Source organism: Danio rerio, chromosome 4 (genome assembly GCF_049306965.1).
Source record: "Danio rerio strain Tuebingen ecotype United States chromosome 4, GRCz12tu, whole genome shotgun sequence".
Classification (NCBI taxonomy): domain Eukaryota; kingdom Metazoa; phylum Chordata; class Actinopteri; order Cypriniformes; family Danionidae; genus Danio; species Danio rerio.
Genome location: NC_133179.1, coordinates 46,430,001 through 46,447,112, shown reverse-complemented (window position 1 = coordinate 46,447,112; position 17,112 = coordinate 46,430,001). Strand labels below are relative to the sequence as shown.

The 17,112-nt window shown below is 38.8% G+C and overlaps 2 protein-coding genes across 7 annotated transcripts in view; one reads left to right on the top strand and one right to left on the bottom strand.

Annotated features, from left to right (window-relative positions):
- zgc:174653 overlaps positions 1-17,112 on the bottom strand; it is a 954,986-nt gene that overhangs the window by 752,703 nt on the left and 185,171 nt on the right. The gene's annotated exons all lie outside the window — the stretch shown is intronic.
- The window catches only part of LOC103910510 (NLR family CARD domain-containing protein 3-like), a 28,732-nt gene continuing 15,168 nt past the window's right edge, over positions 3,549-17,112 (top strand). For 2 of the 3 annotated variants that reach the window (XM_073947401.1, XM_017355328.4), the window contains exons 1-9: positions 3,549-3,625; positions 4,882-4,993; positions 5,770-5,877; positions 7,172-7,276; positions 8,208-8,292; positions 12,490-12,685; positions 12,785-14,561; positions 15,541-15,714; positions 16,522-16,695. In XM_073947401.1, the coding sequence (XP_073803502.1) occupies positions 4,950-4,993; positions 5,770-5,877; positions 7,172-7,276; positions 8,208-8,292; positions 12,490-12,685; positions 12,785-14,561; positions 15,541-15,714; positions 16,522-16,695 (2,663 nt within the window). In that variant the 5' untranslated portion in view covers positions 3,549-3,625; positions 4,882-4,949. The remainder of the gene's footprint in view (positions 3,626-4,881; positions 4,994-5,769; positions 5,878-7,171; positions 7,277-8,207; positions 8,293-12,489; positions 12,686-12,784; positions 14,562-15,540; positions 15,715-16,521; positions 16,696-17,112) is intronic. The other variant, XM_073947400.1, reaches the window with a different exon arrangement.

Here is a 17,112-nt window from a genome sequence, read left to right as displayed (position 1 = left end):
TAATTGTTTCCCTTAAACAATATGAATATCACAGGGTCGAGAATACAGTGACGGGGGTGAAGACCGTAACAGGGTTGAGGAGACACTTTCATTTCAATGTTAATTTGTTTTTATTAATGTGAAATTAAATCTAAGACTAAACCAAAACACTTCTTTATTTCAGTAAAACATTTAGGCATTGATCACACTGAGATGACATTAAACTTCATTAAACCAAACTACAGTCAGAATTCAGAACAGTGAAGTGCTGCAGGTAACTGGAGCGTTAGTAACCTTTACAAATGCTGATAAAGGCCTGTGTTCCCGAATATACTGCTGAACAGAACCTGCAGTGAACAGGAGCAACAGCTACATCATGACTAAACCTTTATTTCCTGGAACATCAAGAAAAACTGCAGCAGAAAACAGTCTTCTTAATGAAAATGCTTAATAATAATATTAAAATTATACAGCCAGACGGGCTGCTCTGTGCTCTGAGTATTTCAGAAACTGCTGATCTACTGGCATTTTCACGCACAACCATCTCTAGAGGAGGAAATATCCAGTGAGCGGCAGTTGTGTGGGCGCAGATGCCCTGTTGATACGGTCAGAGGAGAATGGCCAGACTGGTTCCAGCTGATAGAAAGCCAACAGTAACTTAAATAAGCACTCGCTACAACCGAGGTCTGCAGAAGAGCATCTCTGAACACACAACACGTCCAACCTTGAGGCGGATGGGCTACAGCAGCAGAAGACCACCAGGGATTCCTAAACCTTTTGATAGCTGAAGCCTCTTTATCTCTAATATTAATATGAATTCTGCCCTTAATGACCCCCTCTCTAACATTGGCTAATTGTCACATGACATACAGATGAACAAATGAACTGTTTACATAATTAAAGTCTTTTTTTACTTCACATGTTCTGATTTGATCAGCTTTAACTCATGATGAAACTGGTGACACATTCAATATAAAATCTGCTGCTGATACGGGCGCCATGTCTGACATAAGATTGTGTCACAGTTTAAGTGGAAAGACTGCTTCAAATATTCTCTCAGTGACTAAATAAAGTTATAGTCAGTATATATTTACTGAAATGTTCTTGATAAATTAGGAGAAAATTTCAATCCTGTTACACGTTTACAACCCCGAAACAATGAAATGAGTGACAGGGTTGAGTGTGATGGGGTTAAGTCACTAAAACAAAATGGCCGCTGCTGCTCGTGTGGTTTAAGAGAAGTTCCACATGGCAGCAGTTAAACTAGAATGTCAAATTGCTTGTAAATTAAGAAAACAATCATACTCCATCTTAGTTTTACGTTACAGGGTTGAATTGTTAAGCTTGACCGTACCCATCCTAACCATAATAAACCTCAAAAACTGTAAATAAATGACAATATTTCTCGCCTTCTTTTGCATCGTGCTGTTAAAGAGAGCTGAATGATGTCACTTCCTGTTTGTGATGTAATAATACATATTAATTGCTATAGGTGGAACAATGCTAGCGTAATAGGGTTGAGTTTATATTGAGGGACAAAACTTTGTAGCCTGTTTTTTATTAAAAAAATCTTTTTTTTAATTTATTTCCTGAAAATAACGCGAATAAATAGTTGTAAAACTGAAAAAATATATAGACACTGTGCATTTTATTAATTTGTTTCTACATGCAATTTCAGAGAAGTGCCTCAGGGACATGACAGATAACTTTGGTTTGTGACAGAAATGTTGAAAGTTCTCCCAGTTCTTCTTCTTTCTCACCACACATTTATGCATGTGTAAATAATGCTCCACAGCTCCACAATCATTCCTCTGACTGTTAAATCACATGTAAATCTCTTATAACCTCATTCACTTACTGCTTCAAGAAATCCAAGAGGCGAGGACTGGGACAAATGGAGTGTTTACTTTCCATCCACTAACATGGCCAGCAGGCCTCACTGATCTGGGCTACATCACTGTGTAAATGTTTTCTGCGTTGGGTTGAATTTATTTGAACCCTTTCAGAAACACATGGAGTCAGATGTGCTTCAGGCATTAGTGATGAGCCAGTCTAGTTCAAACACAATGACTCTGTGGTAGAAGACTGAGTACCTGTCTTACTTCTGTCCTTACAGATAAAGCTGAACAGAACGCCACAAACTTAAAGCAGGACTTCCAGGACTGAGGGGAATAATAAACTATTAACTGAAGTGAAAGCACAAGCAGCCGGCACTTCTGTTCACATACAGTACATAAAGGGCTCTGTCCATGAGAGCAATAGCCTTGACCCCCCAGTTCTGTGTTCTGCTCAGTTGCTTCAGCTCTTTTGTGACTTTTCTTGACTGTCTCATTCTACACTTCTTGTACAAGCAAGCTTCCCCTGAAAGAAGATTTTATTAGTTTGTATTTAAGGCCTTCGTGCTTTCTGTCCAGCCAATATGTGTCCAGATGCAGTTTAATGTGCATGTGGATTGAACTATTTCAGCATGAAGCCCATCAAAATAAGCGGTGTGAGCAGTGTGCTCTTCCTTCTGAAACATTACTCCATGCTCTTTAAGTTTAATGTATTTATAATTTATTTATTTCATGTAAATGTTATTTATGAAAGTGTATTTATGTTTTATGTTAGATTAATACGATGAGCTTTAAACACTGACAGTTCTGAGCTTTATAATGGCAACAAACTGCAACCCACAGTTTTGGTTCAGGGTTTAGTGGGGGCTTTCTAAAGTGGAACGAGGAAAATGTCCAGAACACATCAGCTGACACCCGATCTCAATTCAGTTTGGAAATTCAAGAAATGTACAGTCGTCTCAGAGATCTAATAAAACTGGAATATATTTTATTATTCATTCATTCATTTTCTTTTCGGCTTAGTCGCTTTATTAATCTGAGGTCGCCACAGCGGAATGAAACGCCAACTTATCCAGCACATGTTTTACACAGCGGATGCTCTTCCAGCCGCAACCCAGTACTAGGAAACACACATTCACACAGACCTTCAGGGTAAATTAAGTAACGCTAAAGTCAAAACTATAATAAAGATACAGACAGAAAGTATGAGGCAGAAATACTGGGATATAAATGACTCAGGAAGACATCTGTATACAATCCAATAGTACATCTGAGAAGGAAGAGAAATGGGGAATAATCGGAGTAAGGAAATGGTCATAACCGCTTCAGAATAGCACATACAGAACTAAACAAGACACTGTGTTTATAGTAAAGCACACATGATTTATACTCACATTGTAATCAGCATGAAACATTTGCAGCATGTAATAACAGAATGTCAAGATTATCAATACAAAAGACAAATATAAAGAGAAGTATTTATTAGACATAATCTTACATTTACTCTGGATTATATACTAGAGTCAACATATGGAGGCTACAATAATTCATGTCAGAAAGAATCTGGTCTGTTAGAAAGAATTTACAATTTTATCCGGATTTCTTTGTTTAATCAGCGATTTATTTCCCTTGAATTTATGGTGAGATTTTCCCCGTGTCTCTCTCCATGTTGGAATCAGCCAGTCCAGCAGGAGGCGGTAAAGCACATTATAGTTTGACAACCGCCAAAATACTGAAGAAGTTGACAAACCGAAAGCGTCAAAGAGCTCACATCGTGTTCCTGCTGCACAAGAGCGTCTGTACTTCTGCATGTGAGTTTAACACTTCTACATTAGGCTGATTTGTGGAGATGATGAAGGGTTTATATGTGTATTAGTGTGTTTATAAGCGTGATTTATAGCACTGTCTGCTCCTGAAGCTCAAAGCAACACCGATTAAACACGTCCAAACACGGTCATTTGAACAATATAATGGGTTATTTTCTATCTCTTAAAAGTGTTTGTGCTCTTCTGTATCAGGTTGACTCGAAAATTTCACATCATTTAGCACAAAATAAACTTTAAACAGTCAGGAAATCGAAAGTGAAAGCAGAGCTTCCGTTAACCGGAAGAATGCGGATGATCCTTAAACTGCATTAACTGTCCCCATCATTTCTTCCTCAAGCAAATGTGTAAATATTAGATCTGTTCAACATTAATGATAATTGCATTGGCATATTTATCTGATGTTTTCCCAGCTTGCAGTAGTCGATCAAAAAGCTGTTTAGTTTCTTATGACTGTATGTACACTAGCAGTGGAATTTACTGCGATGTGAAGGGATGCCACCTGAAATCTTGCCTAGGGCGCCAAATGGTTGGGGCCGGGCCTGCTGGTAACGTTTCAATACTAACTAACTATTAATTAAGCAACTAAGCATAAATAAAATAATAAGTTAATAGCTGTCTAAAGCAGAAGTTATTGTGACAGACAAAGTCGTATCAAATGATCAAATCTGAAATATCTGATGTGTCAGATGAGACTGTGGTAAAGTTGGTTTTATATTCGCACATTCGTTCAATGACAACTTGTGACACACTCCCTATAGTGTTTACCATGATACTTTGAATAATCGGTGTGAATATGATTTCAAAACAACCTTAGCACCATTAATTTGACTAAACTTAATGCTTATATGATTTCACAATTTAGCAAAGAACACTTCTTAATCAAGGAGAAATTCTGAAAGTGTGAATATAAAACTAGCTTTACCTCAATTCAGATCATGGGTGTAACCAACTGCATAAATGTTAATCTTAATCATTATATATATATATATATATATATATATATATATATATATATATATATATATATATATATATATATATATATATATATATATATATATCTGATGTGAAATGGCTGAAAGTCAGTTTGTGCTATCCCTCATCATGCGGTCTGTTTCAGTAAGGTGTTGTTTGTGGTGTCCCTGATCATGTGGTCTGTTTCAGTGCAGTGTTTTTAGTGAAGTGAGCATTGATTGCTATAAAGTGTGCTGTTCTTCATCTCAGTATATTGTCATCTCCAGGTGATGGTCAGCGGCTGATTGTTTCCTGAAAGCTCTGCTAGTGTCTGCATTGGTGTTTTAGCTGCAGTATGGCAGAGGAGCGAGTAAAGGACTCTCTCTCAGAGAAACACAGGTATTGACTCTGTTTTTACACCATTATTTCAACACTTTCTCTGAAGAACAAAGACCAACAACAATGCACTTATTTGTGTTGCTATTGCCAGATCAAATGATGGACAAGGCTTCAGTTTACAGCTTCAGCAAATGTGTTTAGATCACTCTAGATTACAGACAGCTTTACCAGAGCCCAATGTGTGTCAAGTGTAGGGCCAGACAGAATCTGCAGGCGTTTTTTGCTATTTCTGTGGAGAATTTTGGTAAAAAATCTATCTGTGGATTTCTGCGGAATGATTTTGGGAGTATCATGACTAAAACTTTAATATGTGAAATAAAAATAAAATAATATCTTTTAAACTTTTATTTAAATGCAAATCCAATAAGATTCACTTTATTTGGTAAACAAAGCAAGTGTCTCATATAATATCTCTACTAAAAGACTGAAAATATGACTGTTCAAACTGCATTGTGCATAAATCAGATAAACATTTTCATATTAGTCAATGATATTACTTTAATTAATTAAAAAAAACTGAATAATACTGATTTACACACTTTTACTCAAGTAAATAAACAGAATTAATAATGAGCTAAAAATCTGTGGAATTCTGCGTGCACAGATTCCGTGTGGACCTAGTCATGTGTCTGTTTACCCATGATATCTGTGTAGCAGACCTGATCAGACAGACTTTCAGCCAACTATTAGTTTGTGCTGAATTAAACTACACAAACTCAATAAACTCTTAAAAGTGTCTCCTGCAGTTTATTCATCTGGTGTGATTGTGTGTTCAGTGTGAGATCAGGATCATGTGTGTCCAGCTCTGTGTCTCTGAAGAGTGACCAGTCTAAAGAATATCCTCTACCAAACTTCAGAGAGAAAACACCATCATCTGCACAAAGGTATGAATGTTTTTTTTTTTATCACGTGTCAGTCAATCTTCTAAAAACACATTTTTTAACAATAAATAAAGTACCACAAATTCATAAAACTATTATTATCACCCCTTAGACCAGGGATGGGCAAACTTGATCCTCGAGGGCCGGTGTCCCTGCAAAGTTTTGTTCCAACACTAGTCAAACACACCTGAACAAACTAATCAGTGTCTTCAAGATCACTTGAACTCTATAGGGACAGTTCAATGTGAACTGTGGCAAGAATCATATCGATCCTACCATCAATAACGTTCTGCTGCCTGCAACATCCTCCAGCATGACTGGTGTGATGTGGGGTGGCATTTCTGATGCAGATGCAGTGTTTGCCAGAGGTAGCCTGACTACCATTAGGTACCGAGATGAGATCCACAGACCCCTTGTAAGACCATATACCTGTGCCGTTGGGCTCTTCCTAAAGCAAGACAATGCTAGACTTCATGTGGCTGGAGTGTTATCGGTTCTTGCAAGACTAAAGCATTGATTCTATGGACTGGCCCGCTTGTACTCGAGACCCTGAATCAAATTGATGTGCTCAATTTGACATCAAATCTCGTTCCATCCACCAAAGCCACATTGAACCACAGACTGTCCAGGATTTGGCAGATGCTTTAGTCCAGGTCTGGGAGGAGATTGCTCAGGAGATCATCCACCACCTAATCAGGAGGATGGCCAGAAACTGTCGGGATGTGAAGGCCACGCACTCTACTGAGCCCCATTTTAACTTTTGTCAAGGACACTGCATCAAAGTTAGATCAGCCTTTAGTGTGTTTTTCCTCTTCAATTTTGAGTGTGACTCCAAAACCAGACCTCCATGGGTTTATACATTTAGTTTTCAGTTACAATTTCTGTGATTTTGTTTTCAGCACATTCAGCTATGTACAGAACAAAGTATTTAATAAGAATAATTAATTCCTTCAGACCTAGGATGTTATTTTAGTGAGCAGTGTATTACTGCAATGACAAATGACAAACTTTTTTGTTTGTTAAAATATAGAACAAATAAAAACACACAGGCTTTTTTAGTAATTATTTTTTGACATCCAAAAAGTAAAATTCGGCATGATTAGGGACATTTATGAGCAAATAATGAACATTGAGAGTGATACAAGTAACTAATCTAACACACATTCAGCTGCTATAGGAAGAGGCAACACAAGTGAAGAATAAAGGTTTAACCTTAGCTAATTGAGCTCATAGGAAATTATGAATGAATACAGCAGATTATGATGCTCCTTTTCCTCTGGTGTGTTTGTTTGTTCAGTGTGAGATCAGGATCATGTGTGTCCAGCTCTGTGTCTCTGAAGAGTGACTGGTCTAAAGATTATCCACCAGACCTCAGAGAGGAAACACCATCATCTGCCAAAAGGTATTTTGTGTTTCACATTATTGCTCACACATGAACCATTTTTTAATATTTTATGTGAACCAACAATTCAGTAAAGAGAGTCATTCCTGAATGAATCAGTTGTTTGAGTAAATCAAATGAATCAATGACTTTGGCAACTCATTTACAGACTCCTATGGGCAGATTTAGCTTCTTATGCAGAGAATCTTTCAGTAAATTATAATATATATATATTATAATATATATCTATATATATATATACAACAGTTCTGCCTGGTTCTTGAACCTGATTGGCTGATAGCCGTGTGAAATTCTGTAATAACAGCACTGGTCCAGCTTCACCCTTCTGTATTACTCCGTCCACATACACTAACAAGCAGAGGACCATCTACAGTTTGACAAGTATTCCTGCTGTTTTTTAGTGGAGAATGTAGTTGTTTATATTGCAACAATGCAGTTTATTTATAAGGATAGTGCCTATTTTAAAATATTTATAATTTCTGACAGTGCAACAGCGGCCATTAGCCTGCCATACTGAGCTGACACTGCTATGTGTGTGATATCGCTTATATGTATATATATATATATATATATATATATATATATATATATATATATATATATATATATATATATATATATACATATAAGCGATATCACACACTGATATATATATGCGCGTGTGTATGTCAAAATTTCCTCACTTGTGGTATATAAAAGATATTTATAGTTTAAGCTAAACTTTTGTGTAATAATAAATTGCAAATTAAATATTTCTTTCTAAAGCTACTTTCTGAAGTCCTTCAGATGCTGAACACAATAAGGCCTTTTGTGTGTGATTTCTCAGCTACATTAAATACAAGACACAGCTGTGGCACTACAGAACATTCGTTATTATCAGTGTTTGTAAAATTTATCTGTATTTTGCCTCTAAATGTATTTTTGTTAACAGATTTAAATATGAGTTACCAGATTCAGGAGACGAGACTCACAGAAGACGCGAGAGTTTCACAGACAATCTCCAGAGGATTTTTCAGGTGGGAAAAACTCAATTTGATTCATATAAGTCACTGAAATAACTACATGAAACACACAGAATATTTGTTTACAAGACTTCTGAGATTTTGTAATCTGCATGAAGATGGCCCCCACTCAACTAAAACTTCTGCTAAATCTTCCTCATCGGCTGTGCTGCAAAAAAATAGTTTGTGCTGCCTTGGATTAACAGATATTAAAATAGTATTTTAAAGTCATCCTGAGGTCTCTCCACTACCTCAACTGCTCCAAATTCAGCTCAAACTCTTTCGCTTGTATGTGCTACATTTGTGTTGTTTGACAATATTTGATATTAGAGCAGACACATGCTAAATGGCTCCGCCATGAATGACGTCATCTCTGATCACTCATAATTCAGTGTGTAAGATTTTAAAAACCGAAACTGCACAAACAAAACTTCTACTGGCACAAAAAGAGCCAGGGAAAGTAGTCTACATATTTCACATTTCAACCAGTATTACTCTGAATGGCTGATTCTAGTCTGATTCTAGTCTGACAACGGCCTTATTTTGATTATTATAGCATTAAATTAACATCAATTCAATGTTTCCTTCATAGATAAAAATATGTTTCTTTAAATACTAGGTTTATCACGTGTTTGCAACAAGTGTTTTTTTGGGCATTAATCCAGCATATTAGAATATTTTCTGAATGATTCTGAGATACTGAAGTAATGATGAAAGCTTTAACCACAAGAATAAATTAAAGCTGCAAGCAGCATTTAGGGGCCTAAGCCCTTGTGGCACCGCCCCCTCGGTGGCTTCAGGAACACAGTGTACCGTACTTTAAAATCAATCAAGCTTTCATTTAGTTTCAGAAGAAGACAGGTCTAATGCTGTGTTCACACCAGACGCGGAATGCGCAGATAAATCGCGCTATTCGTTCGTAAATTGGCGCGTGAACATTTGAGGTTACTCGCTTCATTCGCGCGTCAAACCCCGCTTCATTCGGGCGTGAAATCCGCTTCATTCGCGTGTCAAATTCACTTCAGAACAGACGCAGATTCGCGTGATGGGCAGGGCTTCTGACTGTAGCTTCGTTGCTAAATGGCTAACATGGATTTTTGAAGAAAATAACAGTGTTTATGTACTTTATGATGGCTGAAAAACAGCGTCGATACGTTTAGGACCGTGTTTGAGTCCACTACATGCTTTCAGAGGTGAGCTCTGTGAGCTCATAAACTCCTCCAGAAACTGAACCTGGATGACGGAGGCTTTCAGTGGTGCTTCTGACTGAGCCAAGCCCAGTTTGATGACTTGTTGTCGGTGTCGCCTGGAGGATTTCCCCCGGGACACCATCAACAGGTTCTACGTCACAATCACGCCCCCACAAGAGCAAGCTTCTGATTAGTTAATGCAAAACCCTCATCGCGCTATTCGCACCGCGCCATTCGCGCAATTAGCGTCATTCGCTCCGCGCATATCGCGCCGCAGGATGTCTATTTGCGCGTTTGCATTGACTTAACATGTAAATCACTCGTGCTTGACGCATGTTCCGCGTCTGGTGTAAACGCAGCATTAGAGAGGTCGTGTTTAGAAAGAGAAAATAGATACATGGGGAGAGAGGCAAAAAAAACTCTCTCACATTGCTCTTGAATTAGGACAGTGTGAGATCAGGGAGAGAAAAACGCCCCAGCAATCAAGCACATAAACACATAGACATAGACATACATTGCAACAGGGGATGGGAACAGAGATTGTGGATGTAGTCCGGTGAGGGTGGGCAGCCATCTGGTCCTTCAGCCAGAAGGAGCTGGTCACAGACCCGCCTACCCACTCCAGTGGGTGAAAGCACACGAAGGTGTGGGGTGCGGGGCCAGGTAGTGATAGTCTATCTATAGCTGTGTATATGTGAGTGTGTAAGCCTGTAGAGTCCAACAGGTGTCCTTGACAGGGAGCAGGAGTTCAGAGCATCTCCATTATCTTGCTATCTGGAAGAAGTTGTTTGTCTTCAGCAGAGGTCATCTGGCAGGAAAAACACACGGAAGATGAAAGAGAAGAAAAGTTTTTTAAAATTTTGGTCAATATCTGCCAATTTCACAGATATTTAATGTCCAGCACTGGTCTCCATGTCTGGGCAAATCTTGTTGCAAAGACGCTCGTTCACCCCGATGTTTTCCAATTTGCGGTCTAAGACCATAGTCTGGTTATCAGCAACCCTGCTCACCACCGTTTCAATCAAGCCGGCCAGCTTGGTGGGGTTTTGCGCAGCACTGACCGCTTTCATCAATTGTCGATACCCCAGGGCCCCACCTAAGCCCATCAGCAGAAACCCTGTTATCAAAGTTCCGGATAGGTAGATATCTTCAATATCATTCAGGGACAGAGCAGCTAGGCACATGATGCACAACTTCTCTCACCCGTCCATCACGTACCCAGCTGCAAACGTCCCCGCAGGACAAGTGGGCTCTGCCGAGCTCAAACTTTTAGTCGAGAACATGGTGTCAATTGCGTTCAGAGACCAGTTGATCAAATCCATAATTCCTTATTCGTTTAGATAGCAGGGCACGATAAATGGCTAGAAAACACAAGGTGCATTGCACTTTAGTATTTGGTTGCTTTGTGTTTAGGTTTGGGTAATTAGTCTATCGTTATTACTGAAATGTGTATACTCCATACAACGTCTGAAGCTGATTGGTTTGATCTTGTCACATGACTTGTGGTGCACTTATGGCACTCTGAAGAGTGGAGAGGTTTTCAACAGTATTTCTAGAGTGCTGATGTTACACAGGATGTATTTTATTAAATAAAGTAAATAAATGTAAGTGGCTTAAATCCAGTGGTAGTCTTGAATAAATTACGTTAAAATGTGTATAAATGACTCATTCTTGACAAAAGCTGAGCATGTGCGCAAGTTTAAATCAGTTCGGGCTGTAATCGGAAAATTATCAGGAAGGGTGTTCCGGAGTTTAGAAGCCATAAATGAGAAAGCTCCACCTCCATTAGTAGACTTTACTATTTTTTGGTATTTCTCTCATGTCTGTGAGGCAGATATTCTCGGACATGCAGCTGTTTTCTCTGACGCATTTGCCAGTCAGGTTGACACAGAAAGAGACAGCACTCCCTTTCTGTTTTACTTTTTTACAATAACATATTGTTTTGTTGTAATTATGCACAAATAAAAACAGACCCTTTACAGTTCAAATCTGTGTTTGTCCTATTAACATGATCAAAAATGAGTATTTTAGCTCCTATTATGGAAATGTGACATTACAACTCTGGAGTGCATTACTCTCTAATAATTCATCAGACCAGAGTCAATTATTCCATAGATCTCACCGTGCAATTTTTTTCATTTAATAGATGTCTAAACAAATATGGCTTGGCTTAAACGAAGTACAATTTTGGCTGTCAGTGAAAATTGAATAGCCCAAAACTAACTCTGCTGACACAGTGCAATGGCTGCTCATATAGCCATGTGATAAGGATTGATAAGCCAGAATAACTCCTCCCAAACCTATGTTGTGAACGTGTTCCAGTGACATCTGCAGAAGAGCTCACTATATATGTCAGTTTAATTAAATGTATTGTCATTTGTTTACAGTAAATCAGTGTAGATACAATATTGAACTGATAACATTTGAAAAAAAGGAGAAGCAGAGATCTGACTGCATCAGAGATGTACCTCAGACTCAGAGGATTTTGGTCCAGAAGTTATTGTTTTGGAATAACGTTGCTAAATCATTTGCAGTTGGTACATGGAGGAGTAAACAGGATCATGCCCTGCTCATTCAAAAGGGCAGGAATGGTACAGTACGGACACGTTGAAGTCTCCAAAATCTCCAGTAACTCCAAAAAATGTCTCAAAATGTGTCCCTAGTCTCTTTTTTTTGAAGAAATTTTACTGGCAAAGTCTGAAAACAAAGCAACAAAGACACTAAGTTAGCAAAACCTTTCACATATGAATTCTTTCATATGTATTTGATGACTGGTCTAGATTTGGGCTAATCTTAGATGTCTATTAGGTTTTCACTGACAGTCAACTGCCTGGGTCTACTTTAGCTGTCTGTTTATCTAAAAAATAAGCTAATCAGAATCAAGCATTCAACAGACTCATAGTATAATCTATTATAATGTATTTTCAATTATTGAGTAGGTTGTGGATGTATAACTGTGTAATTTTGGTTAAATAAAGTTTTTGGTTAATGATTGTTGTTCTTTTCGTTTCTTCAATCATAGAATCTTGAGAAAAAAATGATCAAATTTCTGAAGAATGAACTGGAGATATTTAAGAAAATCTTACAAGAAGAAAACAGACAAGAGTTTGTAAAGGACTTTAGTGAGAACAGTAGCAGAATCACAGAAGCAGCTCTTGATCTCACACTCTTCTTCCTGAGAGAGATGAAGCAAGATCAAGCTGCTGATACTCTCCAGGGTAAGAGACTCATGACCATCTGTCAGACTGACACTTACTAATATAGCTGGAAAAGATAAGTCTAAAACTGTAAATCTGTTTCTTTACTCCTGTGTTTAGGTAAGCTGTTCTTAATTGATGAGTTTAAATGTAGCCTGAAGAAGAAATATCAAAGTGTGTTTGAAGGAATTGCTCAGCAAGGAGACTCCACACTTCTGAATAACATCTACACAGATCTCTACATCACTCAGGGTGCGAGTGAACAGGTCAACACTGAACATGAGATCAGACAGATTGATGCTGCTTCCAGACGTCATCAGTCACTAGAGATACAGGTTGAATGTAAACATTTGTTTGAAGCAGCTGAACAAGACGAGCAGATCAGAACTGTCCTGACAACAGGAGTTGCTGGCATCGGGAAATCAGTCTCTGTGCAAAAGTTTGTTCTGGATTGGGCTGAAAGGAAAGAAAATCAAGACATCTGCTTCATATTTCCTCTTCCATTCAGAGAGATGAACTTAAAGGAGAAAGAAAGACAAAGTTTAAAAGACCTCATAACTCAGTTTTTCCCAGAGACTAAAGGACTGAACCTTACAAGAAGCACACGATTCAAAGTCCTGTTCATCCTTGATGGATTGGATGAATGTCGTCTTCCTCTGAACTTTGCTGGTAATGAGACGTGTCGTGATGTATCTTCAGCAGTCTCTCTGGATGTTCTCCTGACGAACCTCATCAAAGGAAATCTGCTTCCTTCTGCTCTCATCTGGATCACCAGCAGACCAGCAGCTGCCAGTAAGATTCCTGCTGACTGTATCGACCGGCTGACAGAGATACGAGGATTCAATGATGCCCAAAAGGAGGAGTACTTCAGAAAGAGACTCACAGATCAGAATCAGGCCAGAGAAATCATTGATCACATTAAACAGTCAAAGAGTCTCTTTATTATGTGCCACATCCCAGTCTTCTGCTGGATTTCAGCCACTGTTCTCCAGAACATACTGAAACCGAAACACAGGGCTCATGCTGAAACACTGCAGGAATCTCCCAAGACTCTGACACAGATGTACACACACTTTCTCCGCTTTCAGATCCAGCAAAGCAGAAGAAAGTATGATGGAGAAAACACAGCAGATGTCTCCTGGGATCCAAACCTCATCCTTTCACTGGGGAAACTGGCCTTCCAGCAGCTGGAAAGAAACAATGTGATCTTCTATGAGAGCGATCTGAAAGACTGTGGCATTGACGTCTATAAGGCATCGGTGTACTCAGGCATGTGTACACAGATTTTTAAGAAGGAGACGGGAATCATTCTTGGTACCATGTACTGCTTTCTTCACTTGAGCATTCAGGAGTTCATTGCAGCCCTTTATCAACATCTGATTCTAGACAACAACAAGAAGCATGGATTGTTTTTACAGATAAGCAAAACTAAAGGCGTGACCGATTTCCTGAAGACAGCAGTGGACAAGGCTCTGGAAAGTGAGAATGGACATCTGGACCTTTTTCTTCGCTTCTTTCTCGGTCTGTCACTCCAGTCCAATCAACAACTCTTACGAGGCCTGTTGACACAGCAGGATGACAGAGACCAGAGCAAAGAGGAAATAATTGCCTACATCAAGCAGAAACTTGAAGGGAATCTGTCTCCAGAGAGATCCATCAATCTGTTCTACTGTCTGAATGAACTGAACGACCAAACTCTGCTGAAAGAGATTCAGTCTCACCTCAGTAGAGGAAGTCTGTCATCTGCTGACCTTTCACCTGCCCAGTGGTCTGCTCTGGTCTTTGTGTTGTTGACCTCAGAGGAGGAGCTGGAGGAGTTTGAGCTTCAGAAATTCCAGAGATCAGATGAGTGTCTCATCAGACTATCAGCAGTCATCAAATCCTCCACAAGAGCTCTGTAAGTCAAAGTGCCATGTTTACTTGCAGTCGCACATTTGCCTCATTCATAAAAGCAGAACACGCAGGATTCAGCACGTAAATTCACCAGTTATCCTCAGAATACATGCAAGTGAGTGTGGTGAACTTAGAGAAGAATAGATTCAACTTTATTGTTACTTTTACCATGCAAATCTGATATGAATAAAACACATCAGCAAATTATATTTGAATGGATTGTTAGACTTTCATAGACTTTCTTGTGTGTTTCACAAACTCTAAATGTCTTGTTTTACTAGTGGTTGTGTGTATTGACATGTACATGTTTATATAAAACATAAAATAAGCATTAGGCGGTTAAAACGCTGCATAATTGTGATGATATGACACATCTTTCTCTTTATCAGCTCCAGCCAACACAACTGCTGTTGAACTCTCTTCCTCCTAATCCCTGTCTGATGTGCCGAAGTCTATATCAGTGAGCGAGAGAGACCGTGTTCACTCTGCGTGTTTTTTAATAATCAAACATCCCCGTGTCGCGCGACACAAATCGATTATGAAATTAAATTATGACATTCACTGCCAACGCTTTGAGTAATTGATTTTTATCAATTTACTTGATTCATTGTTGCAGCTCTAATACAAATATCTGACATACCCCACTGTGATTGTGGGCTCGTTCAGCTCCACAAACAAAACTGTAAAGTGCCATAGACATCAAACTAACGGGCCGCACTAACATTAAACTTTTGAATGAAGGCGGGGCCACAAACTATCGTCCCAAGAGTATCAGACCACGGGTTTGAAAACCCTGCTGTAGAAGCAGCGCACGGCTCCCAAACAGCCCCCTGTTGATGAGCACTCACAACTACAGCTGTCAAATAAAAGTGTTAGTACATACAACCATAAGGGTGAAAGCTGGTGTAATTTTTATGAGTAAGCATTGTTCATCAATTAGGTCCCAGATGACCACATCAATATTGTGTTTGTCCTCTACACAGGCTACAGAGCTGTAATCTCACTGTTCAGTGCTGTGAGAGTTTGTCTTCAGCTCTACAATCCTCAAACTGTGTGCTGAGACAGCTGGACCTGAGTAACAATGACCTGCAGGATTCAGGAGTGAAGCTTCTCTCTGATGGACTGAAGAGTCAACACTGTAAACTGGAGATACTGAGGTAAATACTCTTCCACTCAACAGTAACTCCAAACAGAAATAGTTATAGTTAAATAGTGGTTTAACAAATATAGGAGGCCCCTTTCCCCACTCAGTGTGTTGGCAGATGGGCAAATTGTTATGGGTGTGATTTAATTCATATCTATACAAATGTGTTTGTGTATAGACAAATGCAGTCAAAAGCATTACTGAGTAAAATACAAAAAATGTGTAAAATACTTTTTCTAATATACAGAACTGTATGACTGTATTTAAAGAGCATTTGAATTTGATGAATTGTCTATAAATTCTGTGCTCATATTTTACATGTTCATATTATATTGTTGTTTATATTTGCATTTGTTTATTGGAAAAGGTTTATTTAAGAATTTGTCAAATGTTCTGGCAATCCTGTCTAAATAAATAAATAACAGAGATGAAGACAAAGTGAACCCTGTGGGGTCTGTACGGTTTTGGGCCCTGGTAAGGTTTTGACCTGCTCTGATGTTTGTACAGTTTGCAGTTTTCCTGAAAACATATAAAAGTTTCATCACAGTCTTATTATCTAAACTGAAGAAGTGTCTTGGCCTTGTTAACATTTGGACTCGACAAAGGTGGATTGACTACAGCTCTAGTGACTGTCAGACAGGAGACAAAGACACCAAGAGATTGAGTTTGTGTGTGTTTACTTTATTTACAATATTGTCCACAATATAATCTAAATATGATCTAAATATGACATGAGCAGAAACAGCAGTCAGCATCTTCACAACACAAAGAGATGTGTGATTGTCCAACTGTGTGATGTGGACTATTGCTGTGTTTGTAGATTGTCTGGCTGTATGGTGACAAAGGAAGGCTGTGGTTTTCTGTCTTCAGCTCTGACTTCAAACCCCTCACACCTGAGAGAGCTGGATCTGAGCTACAATCATCCAGGAGATTCAGGAGTCAAGCTGCTCTCTGAACAACTGGAGGATCCAAACTACACACTGGACAAACTCAAGTATGTGGAGCAGCACTGGCCTTGTGCTTTTACACTGAATGGCTTTAAAAAGACACTAGAAAGCTCTTTTGTGATCAGCTTCAGTTTTCTGTGAGGGTTATGGGGTGAGGACAGACAGAAGATACAGCTTGTAGAGTATTACAGTCATGTCTATGAAGAGCAAATCATTGAGTGTGAAATGAATCTCCTCTGTAAATGTTGGAGTGTATTGGCTCAGTTACAGTGACATTAAGCGGGACACACTGTACAGTTTCAGCATTTGAGCTGAGCAGAGAAACTTCTTCCTCCATTTCTGCTGAAGAATCCTACAATATCAGGTCAGGAATAGGGTTGGGGATTGAAGATGGATTCAGATTCTGGAATCAGACACTTGGATTAATGTTCAGACTCTTGTTCTAAAATCAACATCTGGATTCC